The sequence below is a fragment of the Patiria miniata genome, unplaced genomic scaffold, assembly GCF_015706575.1.
Source record: "Patiria miniata isolate m_02_andy unplaced genomic scaffold, ASM1570657v1 HiC_scaffold_8, whole genome shotgun sequence".
Lineage (NCBI taxonomy): Eukaryota > Metazoa > Echinodermata > Asteroidea > Valvatida > Asterinidae > Patiria > Patiria miniata.
In genome coordinates, this window is record NW_024037075.1 from 6512612 (window position 1) to 6528489 (window position 15878).

The following is a 15878-nucleotide window of genomic DNA, read 5'->3' on the forward strand; positions in this document are numbered from 1 at the left end:
GATGGTTCTATAGCCAAATATCTTTCTTAGGACATACTGTGACTGCGTGCCAAATTCCAAGGCACAATCTCATCACCTGTCTACCATACTTAAGCCTGGCTGTCTCAAGTAGTTCCGTGGACCTTCTGATTTAAAAAGGTTTGCTGATACTCCAAACATTCTGGCAGAATTTCAAGTCTTTCCTGGAGGGACGTAAGAATACAGTTGAATCTTTTTGGTCAACTCTCTCAAGCAGTTCCGGGTACCTTCCACTGCAGGCTGCGTCCCTCACTGTACACTCGTTTCAGCTCCTTCTGCCAATCATCTGGGTCCTTCTCTGTCAGCTCTAAGTATTTGCGGTAGAGCTGTAAGGCGGTCCGTGCATCCTCGATACTGTCGTGGGTCTCTGACTGGATGTTCATGCCTAAAGACAAGGAGGAATAGGACACATAAGTAGGAGAAGAGAACGAGGCTATATAGACTAATTCGGTGACCAGAAGCTATTTTTGAGGTTGAACCAGGCTCGCGCTCAAAAATAATGCATGCACTCCGGGCTCCTTCGGCCAATAGGGTTACCAAGATGCATGGGTGCCTCATCTTTAAGAATACGTGCAGCATGCATGTTCCACCTAAAAGATAGTTTTAAGTTTTGTTCACCGAATAAGTCTATATAGGCCATATTTTTGGGAAAAAGAGGGTGCTCTGGACACAAAGCAATTTTCTGTTTAAAAAACAATAGAACTATCATGTTAAGTGAAACAATTTAGTTATTCTTCACTTCCATCTAAAAATTAGAAATTGTAATATTGTAATTAGTGTTTCATAGCAACATGTGTAAATAATCAATTACAAATGTTGCAAAAACCAAATGATTGAAATAACTTCCTCTCAAAGCATGATATACTTGTACAGTCTGTAAGACAAGATGCTATTTCCTCTTACCAAGGAAGAACCAGGCCAGGAAGCGTAGGGACAATATCCGCTGCTTGGGGAGGTTGAAGAGGGCAGCCGTGTCTATGATCTGCTTGTGTGGAACCTGCGCAGAGTCAAGATTACACATGTGAAGATCGTAGTTAAATTTACAAACATGTTTGCATACATGGCTTTCTATACTAGATCCATGGCTTTCCACTTCCGATACCAATGGACTGGGGGGGGGGGTATCCTGGGAAGACAAAGTCCCCAACACAAGGATCTTGGAGATTACAGGAGCATCTGACAGTACGCAAAGCTCAAGAGCTCGAGGTTTTCGCTGGACCGGCCACATTTGCCGGTCTTGTAATTTTTTTTTCACCCATTACTTGAAACTTGACTTGCAACTGACTACAACTATTTCCTGTCGGAAAATCATTGGCAAATCATTGTATACTCCGGGATCGTCCGAGGACTTACAAGGAAAAATTCACAAGCTTACTCCAGTGGGACTCAAAATGTTTGGTTGCGGTACCTGCTGTTACATCAGACTTGAACTTGCCAGCCGACCCCGGCAAGCTGGGTGGTTGAGTGGTAAGACGTCTGAATAGTTAGCAGGAGGTCGTGGGTTCGAGTTCCATCCAAGTAAGCTTGTAATTTTTTTCTTGCAAGCCCTCGGACAACACTGAGCCTACAGTGTGTATAAAATACATCAGCGAAAGGCAAAACCCAATATAAAAATGTCGTATTGTTTGAAAAGTAGCAATGAAAAAAATATGCTATACTACAAGCAGTGGCGTAGCCAGGAATTTTTCAGTGGGGGGGCGCTGGGGGGGGGGGGGGCTGGAACATTTCATGGGGGGGCGTCAAGCAGGGGCGTCAATCGCTTCTCAAAAGTGGGGGGGGGGGACATACCTTGATCATAACTGATGCAAGCGCGAAGCGCGAAGCCCTTACGGCGTGGGGTTCGGGGCCCGCTTAAGGGCCCCGAAAAAAATTGGATTCTAGATGTTCTGTGGTGTGATTTGAAGCAATTTCTTACGACTTTCCTCCATGCTTTAACTAATATTTTCTTGGCAAAAGATAATTATATGAACATTGTTTTTGAGGTTGGAGACATTGAATCAGCTGTCGGTATTCTGAGCTATTGGCGTGGGGTTCGGGGCCCACTTAAGGGGCCCGAAAAAAATTGGATTTTCGATGCTCTGTGGTGTGATCTGAGGCAATTTCTTACCACTTTAACCAATAATTATCTTAGCACAAAAGATAATAATTTAAACATAATTTTCGAGGTTTTCTCAGCTAAAGGCATAAGAACATTTTGTGAACATTGTTTTCGAGGTTTGAGTCATTGAATCAGCTACCAGAATTCTGAGCTATAGGCGTGGGGTTCGGGGCCCGCTTAAGAGCCCCGAAAAATTTTGGATTCTAAATGCTCTGTGGTGCTATATCTGAGGCAATTTCTGACCACTTTAACCAATATTTTCTAAGCAAAAGATACATTGTAGTACATAAAAGGCCCATGGCGTCATGTCGATCAATGATAATTTTTTTAGAAACTCAAAATCTCAGTGGGGGGGCGACTGGGGGGGCGACAAGGTTTCATGGGGGGGCGGTCACCCCCCCACGCCCCCCCGGTGGCTACGCCACTGACTACAAGGCATCCATGGACAGTACAGCATTAACTATGCCCTCACCAGGAGGTTGATGACCCTGAAATCCTTGCGCAGTCCGTGGCCAACAAACTTGACTTTGCAGTCAATCAGGTAGCGCAGCTTGAGGTAGGTGGCCTTGAGCGTAGTCAGGTGCTTGGAGGAGATAGTGGCGTCTAGATCACCGGGCTTGATGCCTGAAAACTTGGTCAGGTAATCCACGACCTTAGATGAGGAAAAACAGGACAGATGAAGGATAATCAGTCTGCCTGCAGAATTCTGCACATAATAAGAACCAGCTAATTTGTATACTCTCTAAAAAGAATGACCAGTCTGCATACGTAGAAAAAGCTTCATGCTTTAAAGGAGGGTAAGGTAATCCATGACCTCTGGTCTGGGGGAAGACAAGCATGATAAGGACAAGTGTCAATAGAGAGTCTGCAGACCGTCTGCAGATTTACGCACATTTCTAGAACTGCCTAGTCTGTATACTCTTTGAAAAGTTGACTTGATGCCAGAGAAAAACTTTGTCAGGTAATCAACAACTTGAGAGGAAGGGCAGAGAAACGTGTGACGATTAGGGTCAGTGTCAATAAAGAGTCTGCAGACTGTCTGTAAACTGTCTGCAGAATTCTGCAGTTTACGACAACTGTGCAGGCTGCATATTCGTTGCTTGACGCGAATGGCCAGCCTATTGTTTTCTGACTGACCGAGTCACAGAGTATAAATAATGTCCTATACTGAGGCTTTCAAGTGCAGCTCAACTATGCAAGCCTAGTCTTTTTTTTTTAAATGTATGAACTTGGCACGTAACTGTTTTCGAGTGATGAGATTACATCATCGAAGACACAATATAACAAATTGTAATGTAATGCTGCTGGGCAGATTTCTTCTCATATTTTTGAGTTAGATGCATTAAACTACTGCATTTAGTGCTGTATACTGATTGACTTGACAGCTAAAATATGCTCAATTGTTATTCATTTTGGCTATCCTGCTTGTTTTCCCGATTTAAACTTTTGAGCAGATTCGTTAACCCAACAGTCCCTGTACCACCCCAAATCACCCTACCAGCTGTGCTCTGTACCACCCCAAACCGCTCCAGCACTGTATGGCTGTACAGTACTAATGGGTAAAAAAAATTCAAAACCATCGAAATATGATATGGATACACAAACAGTTTCACGATAAATATGACTGACTTGTTCCTGTGTGGATATGTAGTCATCAATGAAGGCCTGGCTAGTCAGGGGTCCCTGGCCGCGGATCACGCTGATCCTAGCAGCAGACATCTGGCTGGGCTTGATGGTGGATCGTGTGCCGTCGCTACGAATCTCAGCCTCCTCCTAGAAGAGGAAAATCACAAATAAACAGACAAAATGATGAACATTCAGGAGTGTGGCTTGGGTGTGTATGTTTAAGAATTGCAGTCCAGTCCATCCATAGGCAAGTCAAATGTGGGTCCATTTTGTTGTGTGTCCCTGTTACATCTGATGGAAGATTTTGAAACTTCAGGACACATTCTTTAATGCCTTCTATCTGTGTGATTATGTAAAGCAAAGTACCTGCCAAACAAATACAAAATCGTGTGAAGTCAATTTTAATGATACTTATACGGCAAGTTACACAGGTCAGGTGTAACAGGGACACAAAAATGTCACACTTTTTGACCTCCTCATTCACGGACTGACCCAAATCACAAGTCCAGCACATATCTAGCCAAAAGAAACATGGATTGAATAATAATATAGGACTGCTTTCATCACAGTCTACTTGAACAGCTTGTGACTAGACTTGACACTGGAGGAGTTGCAAGGGACTTGTGATGGCTTGTGAAGGCCTCTGGTTGACCCGACTACAACAGTGACCAATTGTGATCAGAGAGTCAGGGGTTTGAAGCCAGATGCTGGCCACGTGCTGTGTCCTTGGGCAAGGCACTTTACTCTCACGTCTCCATTTACACCCAATGATACATGTATTTGTTATGAAGTAACCTACATTAGAATGTTATACCACATATGGGGGATTTTCTGACTACTTACATTTACATATCAGTCTCAACTTGAACTCATGTGCTTGGTATAATTCTACACTGAATATGGATTCTAATTCAGTGAAGTAATCTGCCACTCGGTTGTGACAGCTAGTAATTGATTGTGCTAGTTCATTTTGTCCCAGTATTTTTTGTGTTGAATTCTTCCTTGTGGTATCCCATAAAGGAGGTTTTGAATGATTTTAATATTTGGAGATTATTTTTGAAGATTCAGTGTGCCTTATAAGTGCTTTGTATTATTATTATTTCATGCCAAGAAACAAGGGCTGGAACTGCCGCCTGATCAGCCATGTGGGGAGTGTGGCCTCATGATCAGAGGGTCAGGGGTTCAAATCCAGCTGCTGGCCATATGTTGTGTCCTTGGGCAAGCCACTTCACCCCATTTGCCTCCACCCAGGAGTACAAATGAGTACCGGCATTAGCTGGGGAGTGACCTGCGATGGACCAGCATCCCATCCAGGGGGAATAGAAATATTCTCAGTCGTTTCATGCCTGGAAACAAGATAAACGCCAGCCTGATGGGCCATATTGGTCCCTGACAGACTTTACTGACTGATCAGCCATGCAGGCTTGGAATCATTACCTGATTGAGCGAGACAAACTCAGCATCGATGCCCACAATGTCGCCCTCTTTTGGCAGCTCGTCGACGTCCAGCGGAGTGAAGGTGCTGTGACTGAGGGCGCCCTGCGACAGGGACGCCTCCGGCTGCAGGACGGTGTGGTCTATAGGGGTATTGACTGCAAAATACCAGAAACAAGTACCTTAGTACGTGTTCTACATAGCCCCTGAGGACCGACACACAAAGGGAGAACAACAGATCCTTTCAGTCCTCGGGAGTTGGGTCTTTTGTTGGAAACGGTCCTCTGTAGTAAGTTTGTGTGCTTAGTCTACGGAAGAGTGTTATATTACAGGGACAAAGGGAAACACAAAGCATTGTCCTCGAGAGTATAGTAAAACAGGACTGTATGGACACACAATGACTTTGGTTCGATGATTAACCCAAACAAAAGACACAAATTTGTTTCCACCTTGACCAAGCATTTTTTCTTTGAACACAATGTCTTTCAGATTAGGGGCTAATAACATAGTGCTGCTTAACACTTTGCTAACCTTAAGCACTATTTCATGCGGTGGATGTGCTAACAGTTGCAACAGTGGCAACTGACCCTTGTGCCTGACTTTGGTCCTTATTTTAGTACCTGTAGGGGCTTTTGTGATTTTCATTTAAAATTTTGTAAATTTCATTAAAAAAAGAAAAGAAAAAAACAGGGTGAGTGATTTTTGCTAGAATGGAAATGTCAAATTATTTGGTACTCAGAGAGAGAGCTGAGATGGTCTTTGCAATGTTTTAATGGCTTGATGAGTAGGGATAATAGTGATGTACGTGCTTGAGTGCAAAAATTTGTATGTACACTTTTGTTGATATATAACGCAAAGGTTTCCCTAAATGAGGCAAAAGTTTAAATGTCTTTTTTTTTTAATTTGTTTTCAAGATAAGAGTATTAGCCAGAATAAAATGAATGAAAAAGTGTTTTTTCTATTAATTTTGAAGCCTGAACTCCAGGACAGAATTTTAAAAACCTTCACATGTGTATCGGGAAGAATTTGTTTTCAAAACGCTGTTAATGCATTTTGTCACCCTTTGCAATCCTGCCCTCTCCCGGTTGTCCAAAGTCAGTTCGAATGGCTGTTATATAATTAAAGAATACATGTATAATAAAGTTAAAACTGCATTTCAGAACAGCTGTTGTGCTGTGCATGCTCTATAGGTTTTCATAACCGTCCAACATTATCACTTTTTTTCAAATGGATATTTAACATTTTGGAAATAAAGTCTTCATTTGTTTTTAAAATACAGGGGTTTGAAAAAGGTTGGCCATCTGCAGCCACTGTGGAATTTCAGAAGCGGTTAATCAAGATTTCAGATATTATTTGTCCCTACTTGTGATGTCATAGTGGTCGTTGATGTCTTCTCTCATGTAGAACAGGACGCAAGGTGACTTCCATTCCATGTTGAACTGGACCACCTCGTGCCTCTCAATGGACTCAATACTGAAGTCATTGAAGATATACCACTGCATATGCGTCACTCCCTGTAAAAAAATACAAAAACTACAATTTGGTGACATAACTTTAAATGATGGACTTATTTTGGCAGAGTGTGGCCTGTCCTTGGTGTTCAGGACTTGTGATTGATGGGTCAGCTGTTTGAATCCAGCTGCTGGCTATTTGTTGTGTCCTTGGGCAAGGTACTTTATCCCGACTTGCCTCTCCACAACCACAAGTATAAAATAGGTACCAGAATTCACTGGGGAGTAACCTGTGACGGATTGGCAACCCATTACGTGTAAGAAACATTCACCGTTATGCATACAAAATAACTTCTTTAATGAACAGTCTCTCTATGTACCAAGTGGTGAATGTCCAAATCCTTTCAAAATATATCCCAACCACGAAAAATAATTGAGATTGCCTGATGCTATTTTACTGTAGCAACAAATTCTGTGCTTATGATCTGTGATATATGGCCATATGTTGTGTACTTGGGCAAGCCACTTCACCCCCACTTCCCTCTCTCCATCCGGGACTAGAGTTGTGCAAACCCGACCCGAAACCGAAACCGACTCGACCCGAAACCGACTTAGGGTTGGGTCTGGTTGATTTGTTCATCAGTTGGGTCGGGTCGGTTTTGGTTTCGCGTTTGCGATTTTCAGTTCTGGTTGGGTCGGTTAAACCATTTTGGAAAAACCCAAAATAAACCGCAAAAAAAAACTGAAACAGTTCGGAAACATTTATTACAGAGTCACTGTGCCCGGTAAGACCAAAATGGTTCGTGGTCTAACACGCATGGTCTACAACATGTAGGCCCACCAGTGGGTCACGTTGTGAGTGCCGTACAGTCAGTGAGAGACGATTTTTCACGCGACGTGGGTAAGCTCAGGCACAAAAAGCGGACACAGTTGCCCAAGCCAGATATTTTGTTGGGGGTCGGTTCGGTTTTGGGTCGGTTCGGATTAGTTCTCCTCGAATTTTTGTCGGGTTGGGTCGGGTCGATTTTAGGGAGTTCAGATCGTTTTCGGTTTGGATTCGGTTTGTATCTGTAATGTTCCGGATCAGTTAGGCCCGGACAACCTGACCCGATGCACAACACTACCCGGAGTATAAAATAGCAGGGGAGTAACCTGCGATGGACTAGTCCCATCCAGGGGGAATAGAAATATTCTCAGTCGTTTCATGCCACGGAAACCGGAGATAAACGTTCGCCTGATGGGCCATATTGGCCTGTGACAGTATTTGGAGAAACAGTACTTTGTAAATTTTTTTATTTTATTTTAAAGTCCACTTATAGTTGGTAGGAATGGTTTAGAAGTCTCACCTCTTTGCGTTTGTGGTAGGTCTTGCCCACCTGTATGTGAGCTACCAGGTTTCCTCCCGTCCGTACATCCTTGATGTGAGCGATGGATGCATGTAGGTAGTAGTCAACAAAGCCAGAACTGTCTACCTTCTCCTACAAAAACAATTACAACATCATTAACCCAGATTTTTTTCGTTAGAAACACTCCCTATCCTCTACTGTACTGCAAACCAGTGTGGTAGTCGAGTCCATCACAAGTCATCACAAGTCATCACATATCATAATTTTAACCGTTTCACAAACTCTACAAATAAACGTCAATTTGTCCCATGATGCATTGCATGAAAAGCACTGCCAACCATGGGGTACCAGTTCCTAATAGATGTAGTACTACCATTTAAGCAATTGACCAATGAGCAAAGTACACTTGGCCCATCAATATGCATGAGATGTAACAAAATGTATTATATTGTACTAACATCATCTCTGATTTCCTTGATCTCCAGGGTTCCGTCTTTATTCAGTCGCATCCTGAGACCGAGGGGTAGCCAGGATGCTTTGTTCTCTTCCTGTAGGAGGCTAGTTTCAGAAAGAAAGAAAATGTCCATTTTAAAGTTGCTTTCCCCATTTTAAAGTTGCATTCAATAAATGTTCAACTTATATGTTTTATTCCAACAGAAAAACCTTTTTTTCTCTTTTAGACGTCTGCAACCCTCTGGTTTTGGGCAGGAACAGATCCACTGTGAGAGCAGACTGGCTCCTGTGGGAGTTCATACATTATCGATGCTGATTGTGGGGCGGGAACCAGCCAATAATTAATAATTTGTAAATAATTGTAAATTAATAATTAAATAACTTAACATGGGCCGAATTTTTTGGTCGATGCCTCATTCAAAAGTGAATAACGTTTGTATTGCTAGAAAACTAGCAATTTAGAAAAGGAATCTACTTTTCGGGATTTACTCGAAAATAGCATGGGTAACAGAACTGTTCATTTGTCTACAAGGTTCTTTGGAAACATACCAGCTGTGATAATAATTAAAAAATTTTAAAACTAAAATTTATACAAGAAAGAGAAACTTACGGGTTGGATGCGTCTCTCTCGTCCATGTGCCTGAACTTACAGCCTTGCCTCGTGCATGCTTGGCCATATCGGCACATCTTGATACTGGCCAGGTTAGCTTCTAACTGCTGCTTATGGGCTTCTGCATCCCTGGCGTGCGCTAACTGCAATGGGATATGGATATCATGTCTATTGAATAGTGTTGCTGGACTTGTACATTTGTGAGACATCATACATCATACAGATTAACGCAATTGACTTCTTTCCTGAAAAAAAGTCGGCAAGAACTGACAAGAAACCGCAACCCTAACCTTAAATTTCGGGACCCAACAGGTTAAAAATCCCCAAGGCCACACTGCCTCAGAGGCTGTGGTCGCCAACTGTAGCAGGATACAATAGTGGCATTGTTCAATGGGACTAGCTCTCATTGTCTCAAAATTGACCGTTAATGCACTGGTGCTAAATGCAGCATGGTCCCACAAACAGCTGTTGCACTATGTTGTGTCTGGCAGGGTGAGGGTTATCGTCTATCTTTACCTGTTCCTGTATCTTCCAGAACATGATGTCCGAGTTGGACTCCAAATGGCAGTTGATGGATAACACATCGGGCAAGCGCTTGTAGGTCCGCTTTTGAGACTGTGAAGAAGGAGAAGACATACTTATTATAATAATAATTGATCCATTTTTACAGCGCAATTTCCAGAAAATATGCTCAAATGCACTTTACAATATTGGATATGAAACATTCTGAAAATACTACACTTAAAAATTTAAATTTTATTTAAATGATAAAATGGAAAAGCAAGCACTACACATCAAACCAGACAAAAACCAATGGACAATTATTAAACCATGACATAAATTGGTATGTCTGACAGTCAGCCTGCATGGCTATCTGTCTATTTATCTTACCGTAGGCTGGTACCTGTTGCAGTCATCACACCACGCCTGCATGGTCTGATCCAGCAGCATACTGTTCTGCAGGACGGATGCAAACGACACTTCTTTGGCAGGTCTTGTGGGGGCTGTGAAGACAACATAAAAAAAATGGAAATTTGTTAGGAGAAACACATACTTCATGGAGTTGTTACACAGATGTTTGTGCTTAACTTTGCCGAACAACAATTATCTGAAAACCAGTACGCAATACCTACATCACAGGATGTTTTAGCCTGAGACCTCATGCTCAGCAGCCATCATTCATAATTGTTGTAATTTACAAATCTACGAAAGGTCTTATTATTTAGTAGAATAAAAAATACTGCCCTCTAAGAAACAAAGTGGGCCACGGGTGGCGAAACCACCCCCTCCTCGAAGTGGGCGAGAGCCTCGTTTAAAACATATGCACATTTTATCGGGTCTCATAACTGGATTCCGTTGATGGTGCACATGAACAAGTGATAGCAATAATTTTACAGGGTATTTACTACCAGTCCTTTCTTCACTGCGAGTATCAAATAAATAGGTGTATGTCCCTACGTACTTTTAAAGGTAGTGCCACCATTTGTAATTTGTGCATTATGTTCGTTTGAAGCAACAAAATTGCTCAAAATCTAAAGAAGGGTGCTGAACAACTAAACTCATGAAGTTTCATCTCAGTGAACGCTGTGTATTCCGAGAAAACAATATTCTAGGATCTCGATTTCAAATCAAAAGTTGCTGAGTTGTGTTTCCAATTGGGCCTGAATTCAGCGTCTGAGACACCTTCTCACTGAGCCGATTGCAGCTACGCGATGTCAAGCACTGAACTGATGAATTATAGCAACCGCGCGCGCACATGCGTCGTGTCAACGCTTGCGCGAGCTTCTCCAAATAAAAAATCTACTAACGGAAATTTCCCATGATGCATCTTTAGACCCATCGTTGGAAAGGCCTTCTTTCATTGTTTTCTTCAATATGACAGCTTGCGAGACAGAATAATTCCACAGGGAGTTTAGTCCCCTTACTATCTTTAAACCAAGCATGCTTTTCAACACTAATTACGTCAGTTACTTTTTGGCTAGCTGCAAATGATGGACGGTACCTTTAAGTTTCATGGCTTTTGACTTACTTGGTGGAAGGAACTCTGGGTACGTGAGGGTGACCAACAGGCTAACTGACGACCTCTCCGTTTCCTTCCCACATCTACATTTGACTTCTGTCTTGACGTCTGCTTCAAACATCTGCTTGACCCTGTCTGTTCCTGTTTCCGTTTCTGATTCTGCTGTTGCTGTGTCCTGCAAGGAAATATTTAGAAATTCATCTTTTTATGCCATCAGTGCTGATATTTTTTTTAGCTGCGGGATAGCAGCTTAACAAATCATTGTGTCTCTCTGTTAGTCCGTTAGTTGGAAACAAACGTTGACATATTGCTCCTACATAGTTTGACCGATTTCAACCAAACTTTGTCAAAAGTATCAGTAGCCCAGCCCCAACATGTCACACAACCAAACTGGGGTCACAGGTCATCATGGCGTCACTGGGATCAAAAGCCAGATTTTTTTTTACTCAAAACACTACTCCTTTCCAGATATTTCATGGCACAATCACGTGACTCATGCATGAACACGAATTCATTGGCCCCCAGCTTCCAAAACATTTCCAATCGAGCTTGTTCTTCTAAACACTGGTGGCACTTGGACACATGGGAAGAACAGTATTAAGCTAGATAAATTAGCTATGATGTTGGCTTCTTAAGATTATGCCTCCATGAAATATAATGAATTATTGTTCCAACATCAATTTGATATTTTTCCTTTTGATGGAAAGAAAATGTTCTTGAATGACACAAACGTAATGGAAATGTAGAAAAAGTAACAATTTTTGAATTAATAATAAAATACCAAAATGGTGACTATTATTGTTGCCCAAATAATTTACTGCTAATTAAAAAAAAACACAACGCACCAATTTCACGGCAAAGGTTTTGTTTCGTGAAATTTGCTTCACGATCGGACGGGCCTCAACTGTTAACTGGCCTTACAACTAATGATGTAACTTACCTGTATGAGCTGAGCAAGCACGAATCTATTCCAGCTCTGAATGAGCCTGGGGAAGTTGGCCTTGCCTGCTGCCTCCTCTGCCTCACCTAGTAACAGGCCGAGCGCCGAAGCCTCAGGGATAGTACGGAATGCTCGCAGGAAGTTACTTGCCTGCAAAATCAATTAAAAAATATAAAATTATACCCTTGGTTCAACAAGGAACTTTTTTGGCAGTCTTTTTTTTGAGTAATTTTCTAATTACTCCGAAAATGTCTGGGTCAAAACATTTTGTATTTCACACGTTCCTCATTAAAACATTGGTCAATAACATGTGTGGACCCCTTTAAAATTGGTTGAACCATTGACCCAGAATTTCCTAGCCAAGCACTAGCCCCAGTAACAAGAACCATCTTGTTTATATCATCAACTGAGCTGGTAGGGTGGGCGTAAGCAATCATCCTGTCACTAGAACCGGCAACAAAACTTAAGTGAAAGTTGTTTCCAATCCTGTGAGATATACTACACCCCCGAACAGCTTCAAGACCATAGTTGTGTGTGTGGAGGGGCTATAGCCACAGACTGCATAGTGCATTACCGCAGTAGCGTGCTGTAACTCAATACAGTAATGCTGCATCCAAATCTCATGCCTAGAGCTACTGTCTAGGTATTCACCCATTACAACTTGGTGGGAACAAGCTGAAAATAGACATAGCCGAAGCCCGTAGCTCTGGAAGCCCGGTTGGTACACAGCCTAACATTTAAATTAAGATTGAATTTTGAAACAATGAGCAAAAATTGTTTCACTTGTTCAATGCTACTCAAGGGTCTAGGCAATAGACAATTATTACATAACGTTTACCTTTCTGAAACCAAAATCTATTTGGATTGACTTGACTCACTCCTAATACAAGTTGATTTAGGAATGCCAGTCCAAAAGAAGTGTAACACTAACAAAAAAACCCAGAAGAAAACATTTTCTAAACTCTGACCTAACCACTGTAACCCGATCGTTATAAGATATCAAATGTTTCTATTGTTCCCTTTTAAACGGACATAAAGTTAAGAAAATATATATCAGTTTTTAAGGAAAGTCAGTTTGAGATATAGAGGGCTCTCACTGAACCCGTGTCCTGGCCTACATACGGGTACTGGAACGTCAGCGTTGCCATTGTAGTAGGCAAAGATCTTATAGAACCTCATGCAGTGGGTAGTAGGCAAGCTTTTAAAGCTGTGATGGATGGCAAAAACTGTGAGAATAGTGCAGAGCCAACACCCAGTGCTGGGTCGGCATGATTATGACGACCATACATGGCACATGTAGTGACCATTATGCCATTTGATCCAAAATTTGCGATTAATTTACGTGAAAATAAACCCTACTGTCTAGTTTACAATGCACAACGTGGTTGCTAACCAAACGCTTGCCTACTGCAATGGTGGCCGATCACGGGGGAATCGGATGATCACGTGGCACTTTGACGTCATACGATTGGAACCTATTGTATATTGGCCCCATTAGCTTTTGCCAGTCAGATACAAATGCATGGTGCACACAGACCTACCTGGCAGGTTTGTCCCTTGGATTGGTCCAGCATGTAGAAGAGCAGACCCATCTCACAGGCTAAGCAGAACTCCTTGGTGCACAGGTGACTCTCCAGGACACAACGCAGCGGCTCAACGAAATATAACAACTACAACAGGATCAATATCAACAAATGAATCACAGAACGCAGCGGCTCAACGAAATATTACAACTATAACAGGATAAAAATCAACAAATCAATCACAGAATGCAGCGGCTCAACGAAATATTACAACTATAACAGGATCAATATCAACAAATGAATCACAGAACGCAGCGGCTCAACGAAATATAACAACTATTACAGGATAAAAATCAACAAATGAATCACAGAACGCAGCGGCTCAACGAAATATTACAACTATAGCAGGATCAATATCAACAAATGAATCACAGAACGCAGCGGCTCAACGAAATATTACAACTATAACAGGATAAATATCAACAAATGAATCACAGAACGCAGCGGCTCAACGAAATATTACAACTATAACAGGATAAATATCAACAAATGAATCACAGAACGCAGTGGCTCAACGAAATATTACAACTATAGCAGGATCAATATCAACAAATGAATTACAGATTACAAGATTACAATACAAAACCACTATGAACCAGAAATGTCTAAAACAGTTTAATTCTGGACAAAATTTCTGAAACGTGAGCAATGGTGATTATACTGACATTTGACATTTGGTCACCGTTTCAACATTTTTTTACGCAACAAATCATGGCATAGTTTAAGCAATCACTCTAGGTGGCTCAAGTCATGGCGTAGCGACCGAAAATCAACTATTTTACTGGCAAATTGTGATTGTTGTGGAGCCCGTCATTGCTCAACTTATCAACCTTCATTCAAGATACCCACAGCTTTGTGTTTGAAGTAATTGCTTTGCTATTGTACCTGTGACAGATTTTTTTACAGTTGCTGCACGATTCCACAGACAAAATGGATGGCGGGTGTGATTCAACAACTGTTTTGTGACTGAATAGTCAAATTCAAAAACAGCCGCTGTAGATGCTGTTGATTTCCTTGTCCAAGACATTTAAATTATTTAAAATGCTGCGCAGCTATGCCAAGTTTCATGAAATCGATCGTAAATTAATTGCGCAGCTAGGCAACAAATTTGTTTTGTGAGTCCTACGCATGACGTAAGTTACGCACTGTTTCGTGAAATCGGCTGCACGCAGCAAGTACAAAGGCTGCCTACCTGTAGCATAGAGTTGCAGTAGGCATTGGGGATGTGGGGTTCCAGACCGGCAAAGTTAGTCTGGTTGTAGTGCCGGAAGTCAAAGTCGTCGACCCCAAGTTTAGAGTATTTGATCTCCACCTTGCGGTAGTACTTGGGAACCATGTACATGTGCGTATCGGCATCTGTGATGCATTTAGGGTAGATAGCAAAAGGTCATAGGTTATTTAAATGAAGTACAAAACTACTGATTGAGTGGATGTATATGTGATCTGCATCAAACATGTAAGAGTTATGCAGCAAACAATGTTTTGGGTTTCTAGAGAACAGTTTACTGTAGATTACTGGAACAAAGAAGGACATTCCAAACTTTGGATAAGAATTTGGACATGATTTACCGGTACTTATAAACTGACTCATATTTTGTGAAGGCAGGCCAATTATTCAACACAGCTAAAAATGAATGTCCAGAGATAAATTTATTGTGTGCAAATGTATACGGCTGTGCACATTGCACAAATTGTTCCCAAATGCTTGGCTGGGTTCAAAACAGTATGTGAAGGTGTGGTTTGGAAAAGTTCAAGTAAATTTTAAACTAATTTTGTATTGAAATAAAAATACAATTTAATTGTATTTAGATTAAGTGAATCAGTTACGGTATCTCTTAAAATCAAGCAGAATCTGCGGATGAGGCGCTATAAAACAAATATTGACTGCTTTAACTCGTGGTATAGTAAAACTAGCCTCCTCTGGTGATCCACAGAGCATTTTCTTTTCCCTCGGCTTCGCATCGGGGAAAAATAGAAAGCTTCACGGATCACTTCTGGAGACAGCAGGGAGCCAGGACCAAGACATTTCTTGATTGCTTTTTGACAGTGTCTTGACTAGAGATGTTTGCACATTGCTATTAGTGTGTATGCACAAGTTACATCACAAAGCAACCACTAGTCGACCAACGGTCATGATGGCATCCATTCCTAGATGGGTCATTCTATAAATTTGAGGCCCACTTTTTTTCCTGTCCCTGTCACATCTGATAGATGTGACATGATTTTGTAATTGTGAATGCACTCCTTAATTACAAATAAAAATAAGTTTGAAGTCATTTTTAATGACACTTGAATGGCA

The 15878-nt window shown here is 41.6% G+C and overlaps 1 protein-coding gene across 1 annotated transcript in view; it reads right to left on the reverse strand.

The window, feature by feature from the left end:
- LOC119719278 (PAN2-PAN3 deadenylation complex catalytic subunit PAN2-like) overlaps positions 1–15878 on the reverse strand; it is a 29733-nt gene continuing 13855 nt past the window's right edge. Inside the window, exons 12-26 of the mRNA XM_038188671.1 lie at positions 14772–14935; positions 13538–13666; positions 11997–12146; positions 11066–11231; positions 9928–10040; positions 9553–9651; positions 9037–9179; positions 8432–8531; positions 7974–8105; positions 6540–6690; positions 5180–5334; positions 3746–3889; positions 2589–2768; positions 922–1015; positions 1–403 (exon numbers count right to left, since the gene is read on the reverse strand). Coding sequence (XP_038044599.1) covers positions 228–403; positions 922–1015; positions 2589–2768; positions 3746–3889; positions 5180–5334; positions 6540–6690; positions 7974–8105; positions 8432–8531; positions 9037–9179; positions 9553–9651; positions 9928–10040; positions 11066–11231; positions 11997–12146; positions 13538–13666; positions 14772–14935 — 2096 coding nt within the window. The 3' untranslated portion in view covers positions 1–227. The remainder of the gene's footprint in view (positions 404–921; positions 1016–2588; positions 2769–3745; positions 3890–5179; positions 5335–6539; positions 6691–7973; positions 8106–8431; positions 8532–9036; positions 9180–9552; positions 9652–9927; positions 10041–11065; positions 11232–11996; positions 12147–13537; positions 13667–14771; positions 14936–15878) is intronic.